General features: G+C 41.5%; 1 protein-coding gene across 1 annotated transcript in view; it reads left to right on the top strand.

Annotated features, from left to right (window-relative positions):
* LOC141116653 (NACHT, LRR and PYD domains-containing protein 3-like) overlaps positions 1-12,809 on the top strand; it is a 215,225-nt gene extending 202,416 nt beyond the window's left edge. Inside the window, exons 5-6 of the mRNA XM_073609046.1 lie at positions 10,949-12,656; positions 12,767-12,809. Of these exons, the coding sequence (XP_073465147.1) occupies positions 10,949-12,656; positions 12,767-12,809 (1,751 nt within the window). The remainder of the gene's footprint in view (positions 1-10,948; positions 12,657-12,766) is intronic.
* The last annotated feature ends 3,429 nt before the right edge of the window (positions 12,810-16,238 follow it).

Genomic DNA, 16,238 nt, shown 5'->3' with positions numbered 1-16,238 from the left:
GTTTTTTCGAGAGCAGTGATTTTAATAATGCTTAATGTGAAACAATAAAAGTGTAATATTCCTTTAAATTTCGTACCTGGGGGGTGTCTATAGTCTGCCTGTAAAGGGGAGCATGTTTCCTGTGTTTAGAACAGTCTGACAGCAAAATGACATTTCAAAGGAAAAAAAGTCATTTAAAACTACTCGCGGCTATTAATGAATTGCTGGTCCGACAATACACATAAAAGTTCATTGATAAAAAACAGCCTGGGAATTCCCCACAGTAAAACCCCGAACCAAAATTAAAAAAAAAAAATGACGTGGGGGGTCCCCCTAAATTCCATACCAGGCCCTTCAGGTCTGGTATGGATATTAAGGGGAACCCCGGCCAAAATAAAAAAAAATGGTGTGGGGTCCCCTTCAAAATCTATACCAGACCCTTTAGGTCTGGTGTGGATTTTAATGGGAACCCCGCGCCAGAATTAAAAAAAAATCCATACCAGACCCTTATCCGAGCATGCAACCTGGCAGGCCGCAAGAAAAGAGGGGGGATGAGAGAGCGCCCCCTCCTGAACCGTACCAGGCCACATGCCCTCAACATTGGGAGGGTGTTTTGGGGTAGCCCCAAAACACCTTGTCCCCATGTTGATGGGGACAAGGGCCTCATCCCCACAACCCTTGCCCGGTGGTTGTGCGGGTCTGCGGGCGGGGGGCTTATCGGAATCTGGAAGCCCCCTTTAACAAGGGGATCCAGATCCTGGCCCTCCCCCCTGTGTGAAATGGTAAGGGGTACCCTTTTAAAATGTTAAAAATGACAAGAGACAGTTTTTGACAATTCCTTTATTTAAATGCTTCTTCTATCTTCTTTCTTCTATTTTCCTTCGGTTTCTTCCTCCATCTTCTTCTTCTTCTGGTTCTTCTGGTTCTTCCTCCAGTGTTCTCGTCCAGCATCCCAATGTTGAGGGCATGTGGCCTGGCGCTCTCTCGTCCCCCCTCTTTTCCTGCGGCCTGCCAGGTTGCGTGCTCGGATAAGGGTCTGGTATGGATTTTTGGGGAGACCACACGCCATTTTAAAATTTTTTTTCTTATTTTGGCGCGGGGTTCCCCTTAAAATCCATACCAGACCGGAAGGGTCTGATATAGATTTTGAGAAGGACCCCATGCCATTTTTTTTTTCATTTTGGTTCGGGGTTCCCCTGTGGGGAATTCCCATGCCGTTTTTATCAATGAACTTTTATGTGTATTGTCGGACCGGAAATTCATTAATAGCCGCGAGTAGTTTTAAATGACTTTTTTTCCTTTTGAAATGTCATTTTGCTGTCAGACTGTTCTAAACGCGGGAAACATGCGCCCCTTTACAGGCATACTATAGACACCCCCAGCTACGAAATTTAAAGGGATATTACACTTTTATTGTTTGACTTTTAAGCATTATTAAAATCACTGCTCCCGAAAAAACGTCCGTTTTTAAAACTTTTTTTTGCATTGATCCATGTCCCCTGGGGCAGGACCCAGGTCCCCAAACACTTTTCATGACAATACCATGAATATAAGGCTTTAAAATTCGCACTTTTGATTTCTCTCATAGATTTTAAAGGGTGTTCCGCGGCTTTTCGAATTTGCCGCAAACACTGCAAATTGTTTGATGTTCAGCGAACTGGCGCACAGCCGATGTTCGAGTGGAACTCAAAGCTCATCCCTAGTTTATAACTCTGATCAGTGGGTTGTAATAAACTGATCAGAGTTATAGAATTGTTCAGCAGAGGCTTCTGAACAATTCTGATATAAGATTATGTCATTGAAGTGACTATAAGATTATAGGAGAGGGAGAAAAAAGGTCCGTACCCCGTACTGACATGGACACCTTCAGGCCCTTTTGTAGCTCCGTACCTCTGTACATAATACTGTACAGTGTTACGGATGAAATGTTACTTTTTAGATATAAATCCTCCTATAATCCTCATGATTAATCCTCATGCTTAATCCTAATGCTTATTGTATTCTAGTAAAGGTTTGCTGTAAACGAAGGTCCGTTTTGTATTTTTGCACCATTGATTTCTTACTTTTGTAAGTCACAGCAGGCTGCCGCCATCTCATGTATGGGCATCTGAAGCCAGACTGTATCTCTTTCTGTATTCTATGCATGCTGGTTACCCAGCATGCACCTCCAGATCTCACACATGCTCAGTGCAGGACGAGCAGTGTAATAGGTTGTAGGTCTGGTTTCCATAGCAACAGTAGTGTCAGTGGAAGTTGCCGCCCCTTAGCTATGGAAACCTCCCCTCCCCCTCCAGGAAACAGAAAGTTTATCTACATTTATAGATTATAAATCTAGAAATACAAAAAAGCTCCTGTAAAAGGTAATTACCGTATTTAAACACAATAAAAACGCATATAACACGCACTTTTTTCCCCTGAAAATTGGGCCGATCCCCACCAATTTTGTGTCATCGGAGCGATTGCGGCAATTGCCGCGCTCGCCGCCGACATACACAGCCGTGGGTAGATTCAAATATGGCGCCGAGACTGCAGGGATACTTCGGAGCCGAGATACATATACCCGAGTGTTCTCGGGCTTTTTGGCGCCGCTGTCATGCCCAGTCCCGCCCTTGGACCTGTATTATGTCCATCATAGGGCAGGACTGGGCGTGACCGTGAGCGGCGCCGAAAAAAAGCCGAGAACACTCGGGTATGTGTATCTCAGGTCTCTCGTCGAAGCCGAGATACACATACCCGAGTGTTCTCGGCTTTTTTCTATGTTTTTTTATGTGTATCTCGGCTCCGACGAAGCCCTGCAGTCTCGGCGCCATATTTGAATCTACCCATGGCTGGACTGGGGCCAAGCTGCACGGGCAAACCTGCACTAACAAAGCTGCACTGGGGCAAGGCTGCACTGGGGCAAAGCTGCACTGACAAGGCTGCACTGACAAGACTGCACTGGGGCAAGGCTGCACTGACACTGAAAAGGCTGCAGATGGACAGATAAGGCTGCATTGATGGGCATTTTAATGTAATTTTTTTTTCCTTAAACTTCCCTCCTAAAAGTTTTTTTCCTTAAAATGCCCTCCTAAACTTGGGGTGTGTGTTATACGCCGATAAATACGGTACTTTTTAAAAGATGCAAATTGTAAATGATATCCCTTGTTTCTGTGCAGATATAGATGTAGATAGATAAAATCTCTTGTTATGTGTGTGTGTGTATATATATATATATATATATATATATATATATATATATATATATATATATATATATGATATATCTGCACTGTTGTGAGTGTGGTATGGAATCTTAATGAAGATTCAGTATTTATTTCAGTGCCTCCAACCTTACGGTAATTTCTTTAAATTTAGTTCTTACTTTCGGTGCACACCACAATTCTTTCCTGAGTTGATTGATTTATGGGGTTTTAATACCAAAGTATCAAATATGTCCCAACAAACTTGAGAGGTAGCTAACTTGCCCTTTATTCATTAGCGGATATATTCATACAATTTTATACAGAACATAATGTTCTGGTGATTGAGACTTCACACATACATTATCAAACATCAGTATGGGTAGTGGGGAAAATTATTATAATTACCCAGAGGAGTCAAAATGGTCTGTTGGGAAAATATGGGTATAATTTTACCCTTTGTCTTCAAGAACGCAGTATACCTTGTTGCTTAGGGGAGAGCTTCTTCAAATCTCTCCGGCCGGAAGAAATTCAAAGTTTTATCTCACCGAGTCAACGGAACCATACTGCCCATTTGAATTACTTATTAAACCAACAGAGCTAAAATTTTAAATGGAGTCACAAAGCTTCCCTGGGGCTACAGACATTTAAATTGATGTAAATATTGGTTTAAATGACCTAAAACACGGTGGTAGTACTACACCCCTAAACAAACAATAAACATCAATAATTAACCTCTAAGATATGAGCAATATCAGACAGTCCATAAACATCAATACATAACCTCTACCATATAAACCGTCATTTCAAGGACAGAAGTTAAATAAATTTGGTGTCTGGATCTTACCAATCAGCTGAAAAACAAATTCCGATAAAGTTTAAGCGCGTCAAATGGCTTTCGTCATAAAGTCCAGTAGGATCAGGAAGGGTTAAATATCGACAGACTTCTTGATGTCAGGAGTGCATCCAGTGTGGGGTCTGTGCTTGCTTCCTTTTGGCCCTCCTCGCCTTTTATCCCCAATTGGGATAATAAGCTCATAAAAATATCACCAGTTCAGCCCAGAAGGTTTGGCTCACTTTCTGTTGGTTTAGGATACTTAATTATTAACTTTCTCTGGAAATTTTAAGGAGTCCGCATAATACCGTCTTCAACCACCAGGTGTCTCACATGTGTTTTGAGTCTATTCTTTTAAGTTAATATGTTCTATTTTCATAATATGTATAATGGTAAGAATAGTATATACCTTTAAATATTCTGGTAATCGGTCTAATATAAAACACACTCAGTACAATCTTGATTAATCATTTTACATAACTGGTTATATATCTATAAATGTATCTTTATAAAAACTGGTCTACCTATGAAAGACACATGTTGTTATATATATTCATCAATACTACATAAAAATGATTATCTATATGGATACCTGTATAACTTCTGGTATCTTCACTGAATATTTGTTTTTCTAAGCATAGGTTACAGTCTTATATAGTTATGATCATAATTATATGTTTTTCCTAATACTAATTAGTTTCTTAAAACACTTCTACTTATAAAATCACACTTTCATATATATTTCTTTCATAGCAAAGTTGTTGGGTCCGCAGATGCCAAAATTATAATATGTCTCTGTGACCTACAATGTCATAGATAGTTTGAAATGACTTATAATAACCTTATAGATACTTTTAAAATATTTTTGACTGGCACAATATTCAATTCTCTCTAACATGTTGAGATGGACCTTGAACATTCCCACTGGGTGTTTAGAAATGACTTGTTTGTCTAAACCATCCTAAAAGTTCATACAATGAGTTTTGTTAGCCAAGGTGTTAGCTATTTAAACAGTCCATCACTTGAACACAATAGGTTTATGCCAGGTGCGGTTATCTCTATGCAAGAATTATCTGTATAACCTTGTATCCTGTGGCAGCTTTCATTTATTCACAATACCATGTAAATATCTCCTTGTTTTGTGACAAGAGCAGTTTTTTGTTCCAACAGTTTTCCTTACAATACATGCTTGTAAAAGTCTTCAATATTTGAAGTAGTAGTAAAACTTGGAAAAACATGAGAGCGTCTAATTTGTCCTAAAGGTCTCCAAAAGGGCAACAGTTCAATTATGGTAACATCACAGTTCATATACTTTTTGAGGCCTAAGCATCTCTCATGTTTCTGCCAGTAAATATAAAATATATTTCTTCATGAATTCACAACAGCACAGAAACAAAGGATATCATTTACAATTAGCATCTTTTAAAAAAAGTAATTACCTTTTGCAGGAGCTGCCCCAAATTGCCCCCATCAAAATTGCCCCATCATACTGCCACCATCAAAATTGCCCCCATCAAAACTGCATAATCATACTGCTCCCATTCAAAATCACCCCATCACATTGCCCCATCAAAATTGCCCCATCATGCTGCCATCATCAACATTGTCCCCATCAAAACTGCCCCATCATACTGCCACCATCAAAATTGCCCCCATCAAAACTGCCCCATCAAAATTGCCACAATCAAATTTCCCCATCATACTGCCCCATCAAAATTGTCCCATCAAAACTGCCCCATTATCAAATTGCCCCATCAAATTGCCCCATCATACTGCAACCATCAAAATTGCACCCATCATACTGCCCCATCAAACAGCCCCATCATATTGCCCCCATTAAAACTGTCCCATCATACTGCCCCATCAAAATTTCCCCATTAAAACTGCCCATTCAAAACTACCCTATCATACTGCCCCCATCAAAATTGCCTCCATCAAAATGCCCCATCATACTGCCACCATCAAAACAGCCCCATCAAAATTGCCCCATCGAAAATTGCCCCATGAAATTGCCCCATCATACTGCCACCATCAAAATTGCCCCCATTATACTGCCCCATTAAATTGCCCCATCAAAACTGCCCATCAAAATTGCCCCCATCAAAATTGCCCCATCATACTGCCCCATCATACTGCCCCATCAAAACTGCCCCATCAAAATTGTCCCATCAAAACTGCCCCATGATCAAAACTGCCCCCATCAAATTGCCCCATCATACTGCCACCATCAAATTTGCCCACATTATACTGCCCCATCATATTGCCCCATCATACTGCCCCCTCATACTGCCCCATCAAAATTGCCCTATCATACTGCCCCATCAAAACTACCCCATCATCAAAACTGTCCCCATCAAATTCCCCCATCAAACTGCACCATCATACTGCCACCATCAAAATTGCTCAGACCATACTGCCTCATCAAAACTGCCCCATCAAAATTGCCCCATCAAAACTACCCCATCATACTGCCCCCATCAAAATGCCCCCATCAAAATTGCCCCATCATACTGCCACCATCACAATTGCCCCATCATACTGCCCCATCAAATTGCCCCATCAAAACTGCCCCATCAAAACTGTCCCATCATATTGCCCCCATCAAAACTGCCCCCATCAAAACTGAACCATTATATTGCCCCATCACACTGCCCCCATCAAAACTGCCCCATCATACTGCCCCCATCAAAACGACCCCATCAATTTTCCCCATCCTACTGCCCCATCATACTGCCCCATCAAAATTGCCCCATCATACTGCCCTATCAAAATTGCCCCATCAAAACTGCCCCATCAAAATTGCCCCATCAAAACTACCCCATCATACTGCCCCCATCAAAATGCCCCCATCAAAATTGCCCCATCATACTGCCACCATCACAATTGCCCCATCATACTGCCCCATCAAAACTGCCCCATCAAAACTGTCCCATCATATTGCCCTCATCAAAACTGCCCCCATCAAAACTGAACCATTATATTGCCCCATCACACTGCCCCCATCAAAACTGCCCCATCATACTGCCCCATCAAAATTGCCCCCATCATACTGCCCTATCAAAATTGCCCCATCAAAACTGCCCCCATCAAAATTGCCCCATCAAAACTGCCCCATCATGCTGCCACCATCAAAATTGCCCCATCATACTACCCTATAAAAACTGCCCCATCAAAATTGCCCCATCATAGTGCCCCATCAAAACTGCCCCATCAAAATTGCCACATCAAAACTGCCCCATCAAAATTGACCCATCAAATTGCCTCTATCAAGTTGCCCCATCATACTGCCCCATTATACTGCCCCATCATATTGCCCCCATCAGAATTGCCCCATCATACTGCCCCATCAAAACTGCCCCCTCATACTGCCCCATCAAAATTGCCCCATCATAATGCCCTAATCAAAATTGCTCCATCAAAACTGTCCCATCATACTGCCCCATCAAAATTTCGCCATCAAAACTGCCTCCATCAAAATGCCCCCATCAAATTTGCCCCATCATACTGCCCCATCATATTGCCCCATCAAAACTGCCCCATTAAATTGCCCCCATCAAATTGTCCCCATCATACTGCCCCATCAAAAATATCCCCATCAAAACTGCCCCATCATATTGCCACCATCAAAATTGCCCCATCATACTGCCCCATCAAATTGCCCCATAACACTGCCCCATCAAATTGCTCCCAGCCTACTGCCCTCATCATACTGCCCCATCAAAATTGCCCCCATCAAAATTGCCCCATCAAAACTGCCACCATCAAAATTGGCCCATCATACTGCCCCATCAAAACTGCCCTATCAAAACTGCCCCATCATATTGCCCCATCAATACTGCCCCATCAAAACTGCCACATCATATTGCCCCCATCAAAATTGCCCCATCATACTGCCCCATTAAAACTGCCCCCATCATACTGCCCCATCAATATTGCTCCATCAAAATTGCCCCATCAAAATTTCCCCATTAAACGCCCCATCAAAACTGCCACCATCAAAATTGCCCTATCGACATTGACCCTTCAAATTGCCCCCATCATGCTGCCCCATCAAAACTGCCCCATCATACTGCCCCTCATACTGCCCCATAAAAATTGACCCATCATACTGCCCCATCAAAAATGCCCCATCAAAACTGCCCCATCATCAAAACTGTCCCCATCAATTTGCCCCCATCAAATTGCCACATCATACTGCCACCATCAAAATTGCCCCATTCGTACTGCCCCGTCAAAACTGCCCCATCAAAATTGCCCCATCAAAATTGCCCCATCATAACTGCCCCATCATACTGCCCCCATCAAAACTGCCCCCATCAAAATGCCTCCATTAAAATTTCCCCATCATACTGCCCCATCGAATTGCCCCATCAAATTGCCCCATCATATTGCCCCCATCAAAACTGTCCCAATCAAAACTGCACCATCAAATTGCCCCATCATACTGCCCCCATCAAAACTGCCCCATCAAAACTGCCCCATCATAGTGCCCCCATCAAAACTGCACCATCAAATTGCCCCATCCTACTGCCCCATCATACTGCCCCATCAAAATTGCCCCATCATACTGCCCCCATAATACTGCCCCATCAAAATTGCCCCATCAAAACTTTCCCATCATGCTGCCACCATCAAAATTGCCCCATCATCAAAACTGCCCCTCATCAAAACTTCCCCCATCAAAATTGCCCCATCATACTGCCCCCATCATACTGCCCCATCAACACTGTCCTATCAAAACTGCTTCATCATATTGCATGTATCAAAATTGCCCCATCATACTGCCCCATTAAAACTGCCCCATCATACTGCCCCATAAATACCGCCCTATCAAAACTGTCCCATCATATTGCCCGTATCAAAATTGCCCCATCAAAATTGCCCCTTCATACTGTCCCATCCAAACTGCCCCATCATATTGCCCCCATCAAAACTGCCCCATCAAAACTGCCCCATCAAATTGCCCCATTAAAACTGCCCCATCAAATTTGCCCCATCATACTGCCCTCATTAAATTGCCCCATCAAAACTGCCCCATCAAATTGCCCCATTGTCATGGTTATGCTATAGAGTTTGTCGATCAGCATACCTGTCTCCATGTGTTCATCTCTAGAGACCAGCTGACCTTCACCTGACTGCTTTTGTACCTCTCCTCTAAGCATGGCCCCACCCCAGGCCCTATCAGGGAACCCTATATTAACCTGTGCACTGCAAGCCAGCAGTGCTGATCAACCATTGTGTGTTAGCCTCTGTGTGTACTTGTTTCCTATATCTGATTCCTGTTACCGACTTTGGCCTGTTCTTAACTATTCCTGTCTGCTCGTGACCCTGACCTTTGGCGTGTTCCTGACCATCCCTGTTTGCCTGTGTCCCTGAACCTTGGTGTGTACTCTGTTGTCCTTGTCTGCTTGTGGCCCCGACCTTGGCTTGTCCCTTACTTTCCTTGTTGTTCCAGCCTGCTGCCTCCTTCCTCTTCTCCTATAGTCTACCGTAAGCGTGAGCTGTGAGACCCCGGGGGCCGCGACCTGGAGCCAGACTGCAGCGCAGTCCATCCTTACCATTAAAGGCTCTGGTGAACACCTGCTGGCTCTTAGACTCCGCACCCTGGGGAATCTATGCTCTAGCTCCCAGTGGGATCTGTGTCAGTGATCCAGTAGACCTGCTTCCTGAACCTCCCAGGGTTCAATCCGCAGTAGTCAGCCATAGGGTCCACTACCTTGCGGTGCACTCCTGATCCCAACGGTGTGCATCTGTCACCTGGATACAGGTGACCTGACACCCATCATCAAAACTTCCCCCATCAAATTGCCCCATCATACTGCCACCATCAAAATTGCCCCATCATACTGCCCTATCATACTGCACCATCAAAACTGCTCTATCAAAACTGCCCCATCATATTGCCCCATCAAAATTGCCCCCATAAAAACTGCCCCATCAAGACTGCCCCATCAAAACTGCCCCATCATATTGTCCGTATCAAAATTGCCCCCATCAAAATTGCCCCATTATACTGCCCCATCAAAACTGCCCTATCATACTGCCCCATCAAAAGTGCCCTATCAAAACTGCCCCATCATATTGCCCATATAAAAATTGCCCCATCAAAGATGCCCCATCATACTGCCCCATCATACTGCCCCATCAAAACTGCCCCATCAAAACGCCCCCATCAAAATTGCCCCATCAAAATTGCCCCATCAAAATTGCACAATCAAAACTGCCACCATCGAAATTGACCCATCAGAATTGCCCCCATCAAATTGCCCCATCATATTGCCACCATCAAAATTTCCCCCATCATACTGCCCCATCGAAACTGCCCCATCATATTGCCCCCATCAAAACTGCCCCATCAAATTGCCCCAACAAAACTGCCCCCATAAAAACTGTCATCTATCCTTTGATCACCAGTGGAGAGAAGAACTAGAAGATATCTCTATATTGAAGCTCTTATTTGGTGTTGGGAACTGTCACATTGGACTTTCTATATTGCTTTGTATTGTTTTTTGTTACTGATTTTGGAAATCTATTATTATGTTTTTCCACTGAAGACATCATTTTATATCTGTAATCATATCAAGATATTTATTTATCACTGTGAGCGCCATTTCCATTCTTTCATGGTTTTCAGGTAATAGAGTATAGAAAACCTGAACTGTCTAGGGCTGTGTGTTCTCTGTCATAAGAGGTATTTAGGGGACAAGTATATCCAGTATTTTTCTGTACTTGTCATGTCTTTATAAGGATAAAAAGTGTTTATATATTGCTGAGAAAATAAATCTCTGTTCTCCAGTAATATGGATGACCACACAAAGTAATCTGTATTGTAATCATTTCACATGAAAATGTAGTAATGATAAAACCAGACTAATATTATGATCAACACAGAAGAAAATGATACCAACATTCTTGACTTCTCCTGATCCATAAAATATTTCCATTATATTTCCAGATATTCAGGAAAAGCACAAACAATATCTAATGGAGAAGACTGAGACTCTGGTGGAGCATAGACCCCCAGGAACTACCCTGGAACCACAAAGATTCCTCATCAATGATCGTTATGTGGATCTGATTGTAGTCTCCACCGATCAGTTCAGGGAACGTCCCCAGAATGAGATAATACAGACTGGGGTAAAACATGAGGAATGCTTGAAGGAAACACAAACTAGACTGGAACACATTTCCCCCAACAAGCTGTTCCGATGGAACCCCCAGTCACAATGTGTACCACATGCAGTAATGGTGAGCGGAGTGCCAGGAATAGGGAAGACCACACTGATGCAGAAGTTTGTCTATGACTGGGTGACCGGAAAACACTACCAGAGATTTGCCTTTCTCTTCTTCTTCAGATTCCGGGACCTTAATAGACTGGGAGAGGTCAGCTTGGAGGAGATGATTCTTTATCAATATCCATATCTGGAGAGTCAGATTGGAGACATTTTACAAGATCCAGAGAGATTTCTGTTTATATTTGATGGATTAGATGAAAGTATTCACCAAATGGATTTCACATCAAGTAAACTGTCCAATCTAAAACAGAGATCACATTTTGGTGAGATTGTGGACAGTTTGGTGAGGCAAAGTCTTCTTAATGGTTGCTCTGTACTGATAACCAGCCGTCCAACCAGACTAACATCAGTGGATACCAGAGTTTTCCAGAGAATAGCTGAGATCATGGGATTTCTCCATGGAGACAGACGGATCTTCTTCAATAATTTCTTTGGAAATGAGGAATTATCAGAGAAGGCTTTTCATTATGTGGAGGAGAATGACATGCTGTACACTTTCTGTTATCTCCCATCATACTGCTGGATCATCTGTACAGTGTTATCAATGTGCTTCAGATCCCAACCAACAATCACCGATCAGCTGATGACATCATTACCCAAAACCATGACACAACTCTTTGTGACATTTGTCTCCAACATTCTGGCCAATCACAACCAGAATAAAGATGGTGGTCACACTGCCCGGGAACTGCTGACCTCTATTGGGTGGATGGCAGAACATGGAGTCATGAATCACATGATTGTATTTGATGATCGTCATCTGGAGTCATTCAGTGTGAGAAATGATAATCATGTCTTTTCATCTTTCATGATGGAATCTGGTCAGCCTCCCGATGTGGATTACACCTTCTTACATCTCACTCTTCAGGAGTTTTTTGCTGCTTTAGTCCACTTTATGAACAATGATCCTGAAAGATTACAGAAAACACTTGATAAGGCTGAATCTTACAAAGACGGCCGTGCTGAAATATTCCTCCGTTTCCTCTGCGGTCTCTCAGACTCTTCTACTAGATCCATGTTAAAGTCTCATGTGGGAGAGTTATCTACTCAGGCTGCCAGACATGTCATCACCTGGATCCAGAAGAAAATACCAGACCAAAGATCTTATAAATCTACAGAAGACAAGAGAGATCTTCTTAATGTATTCTACTATCTCTATGAGAGCAGGAATAAGGCTCTGGTGGCACAATGTATTGGATCAAACAAAGTTGACTTTTCTAATGTCCCCCTCAGCCCTCTGGACTGCTCTGTGCTGTCTTTTATCCTTCAGTCCTGCAGAGAGACAGAAGTAAATCTACATTCATGTAATATTCCGAGTGAAGGATTGAGGAAACTTATACCGGCTCTACACAATATCAAGAGTTTGAGGTAAATATTTATTCTGAATAATCACATTGCTGTAATAATTTGGTATTTTCAGATGTTTTTTCCAGAGAAATGACTAATTATCAGTGTGATTTGTTTTCTGTTCTATGCAGACTGTACACATCTATTTATCTGAATACATCAGATAAGACTTAAAGTGAATGTAAACCCTCACATATACCCAGTGAAGGGAACAGCCTCAGATGATACACAGAGATGAAACAAATCCTCCTACATACGTTGTACATGTATATCTGCTGTCTCCAGCTTTATACACTGTTTAGAAAGTGAACATTGTTTTCTTCCTGTTCCAGCATTGGGTGTGGAGTCTGGGCATACACTGTGTGTGAGATGATTGGAGGAAAGGCAGACACCCCCCTCCACATAGGCAGAGGAAGGAAGAAACATGCAGAGCTGTTCTGTGAATAGAGAAACTCTCTGCTAATCTATTTATAGCACTCGCCCCGACACAAATTTCTAGGTGCTTTTATCTCCTGTGTCAAAGAGCTTGTCAGAAGTTATCATGCTGCTAACAGAGGAACAAAGCAGCAGAAAGACACTGGACACGGGGCTTTGAAAAGAGATAAGTAAACACTACAGATATATGTGCCCAGGTCAGTATTCAGGAATGGGGTTTACATCCACTTCAAAGTAGAACTAAAGGCAAAACCTTTTATTTTTTTTATTTTTGGATACAGAAAAGGAAGGTTAAAGGGTGGGAATACCACCAACAACCCTCTCCATCTAATGCTGACAGCTATGTACTGTAATTTGGGCCTACAACGCCCTCTGGAGGTAACATGTGGTAGGTCGTTGTAACCAAAAGAGAAATACATTTCTTATTAAATTTTGAATCTTACCCAGAAAGAAGAGATGAATGAAGTTGGGTTTTTACCTTTTGATTGATAGAAAACCGATCAGGGTGGGTTCAGTGCATGTTAAAAAGTGGGTGTGAATGAATATATGTGAATAAACCAGTGTGCTTTAGGTTACTTTCACACTGCTCTGTATCAAAAACATACAAAAAATGCATATGAGTTTTTGCTGCATTTTTGCAGTGGTTTTCCTGTATTGTTACATTTAACATAACACATGATATGTTTTTGCCACGTTTGTGTTGTGTTTTCCCCATATCACTTCCCACTATCCAATTACAATTTCCAGTGTGACTATGTAGTGCTACTTGCTTGCACGTTTGATGTGACTTTGATGCAACTTCAATGCTACTTTAGAAATTCTCGAACCTGGGTTCACAAATTGCATGACAAGGGAAATCACATTATATTCAATGATGCCCCTCTGATCATCTCAGCACAGTGCAATTTTGGAAAAGGTTCCTGGTGGACTTCAGTGTGAATTCAGCCCCCTAGCCTTTTATGTTATCTCACAAAAGTCACATCAGCATAGATAAGAAGCATTCCTATACACTTTGATGGATCAGTGTTTTTCTAACCCTCCCCTCTCCTCCCTGGTCATCCTTCATCCATTGATTTTCCTTGTCAAAAGAAGTTTATTGAGTATACAATGTTATAAAGATACATAAAGTAAGTTTACAAGGATCTATAAAGTAAGCTCATTGTTTTACAGTAGGGTTTATATAGGTAAATATCATGAAATTTCAAATATTAAACATTGGGTTCACATAAACCTAAATTAAAGATATATATCATTTCCTTAGTTACTTTTGTAGGTATTTAAATGATTTATACCTACTATACATATTGTTTACAAGTAGAGTGTATATAGGTCAAATAAATTCTGATAATAAGCTTTAATCGTAAGGTGGAGAAAAGGAAAGAGAAAGAAGAAAAAGGGTTGAAAGGTAGAGGTATGGTCCACAAGGTTGTCCCGCTCGTCAGTTTATTATTCTTTTTAGTTCTCTTTGAAGCCTTAGAATGGGTGTCTCTGTAAGTAATTTAATCTGTTACCATGGCAACAGGACAGAGTCATTGAAGTTTGACAGGAACTGTTGTTTTATCCAAGGATGCCAAAGTTTTTCAAATTTTGGAATTTGATTTTGATCGATGGCTACCATCTTAGCATGGGACATTGTATTATTCATTCTGTGAATTGTTTCTGCTAGTACCAATGTAGGAGATTTCCATGCCTTGGCCACTGTTTGTTTTGCAGCCGTTATTAGTTGGATCATAAGTTTGAATTGAGAGAGTGTTAACCATTCCGGTTTTAGATTAAGTAAAGTTAAATATGGATCTGGTTGTATTATTTTTTTAAATATTTTAGATGCAATCACGAAGACTTCCTTCCAGAAGGTTTGGATTACTGGGCACGTCCACCATATGTGTAAATATGTGCCTATTTCTGGGCATCCTCGAAAACAAAGAGCTGAGGTATTAGGTGAATTTTTTGCCACTCTAGCGGGTACAAGGTACCAGCGAGTTAGGACTTTATAATTTGTCTCCAGTGCTAAGATGTTGGGTGAAGATGACTTAGATGTGAGCCATATGTTAGACCAGTCCGTGTCTTCTAAAGTTCGTCCCAGGTCCTCCTCCCACCTCTGAACGTAAGAGGGTCTATTAAGATTTGCTACTCCATATAATTGATTATAAAGCGATGAAATTGTACCTTTAGCAAATGGATCTTTTGTACAGATTGATTCAAAAATGGATAATTGGGATAATGGTGTATCCCCCTTTAGGAATGGTGTATAGAAATTTTTGATTTGGAGATATCTGAATATCTCAGAGTTTGGTAGATCATATTTTTCTCTAAGCGATGGGAATGAAAGGAATGATTTAGATGCTATGAAGTCATTTAGTGTCTGAATGCCTGATGTTGTCCAAGCTTTAAAAGAATTTGGGTAGATCCATGCCGGATAAAAGGCCGGATTTCTGATAAAAGAAAGGAGAGGATTGTGTGGAGATTGTAACTGATATTTGGTTTTTAGTTTATCCCAGAGAGATAAGAAGTGTTTAGTTATGGGATTATGAATTTTAAAGCGGTCTTTAGGATCAAGCCATATTAAATTTGATATTAATAGAGGGTCATTTTCTGAAGCCTCTATAAATACCCATAATGGGATTTCTTGTTTTGCATGGTATTTGGACAGACTGGCCAAATGTGCTGCTCTGTAGTAGTTAGTAAAATTCGGGTATCCCAGGCCTCCTTTATTTTTGGGAAGATGTAGTGTGTGTATAGGTATACGTGGTTTAGAAGAGCCCCATATAAACGAAGTTGCTCTTTTTTGTACTATTCTCAAAAAATAGGAAGGAATTGGAATAGGGAGGACTCTGAATAGATAAAGCAATTTGGGTAGAATAGTCATTTTGATTGCATTAATCTTCCCTATCCAGGATAAAGGAAGTTGCGACCATTGTTTTATTAGATTTGTGATCTGTCTTAATACAGGAGGATAATTGGTTGAGAATAAGTCAGAATGAGATGCTGTTAAATGAATTCCAAGATATGGGATTGATTTTTCTGCCCATGTGAATGGGAGTGCAGCCCTAGCCGGGATCAATTCCATGTTTGTGAGTGAAATATTAAGCACTAGGCATTTCTTAGGATTAATCATAAGGCCGGATAGGGCTGCAAATCCATCAAGAGCTGGTATTAAGTTAGGACCAG

The sequence above is a fragment of the Aquarana catesbeiana genome, linkage group LG13 (genome assembly GCF_042186555.1).
Source record: "Aquarana catesbeiana isolate 2022-GZ linkage group LG13, ASM4218655v1, whole genome shotgun sequence".
Taxonomy (NCBI): domain Eukaryota; kingdom Metazoa; phylum Chordata; class Amphibia; order Anura; family Ranidae; genus Aquarana; species Aquarana catesbeiana.
The sequence above is the reverse complement of the archived record's forward strand: the minus strand, read 5'-3'. Positions and strand labels throughout refer to the sequence as shown.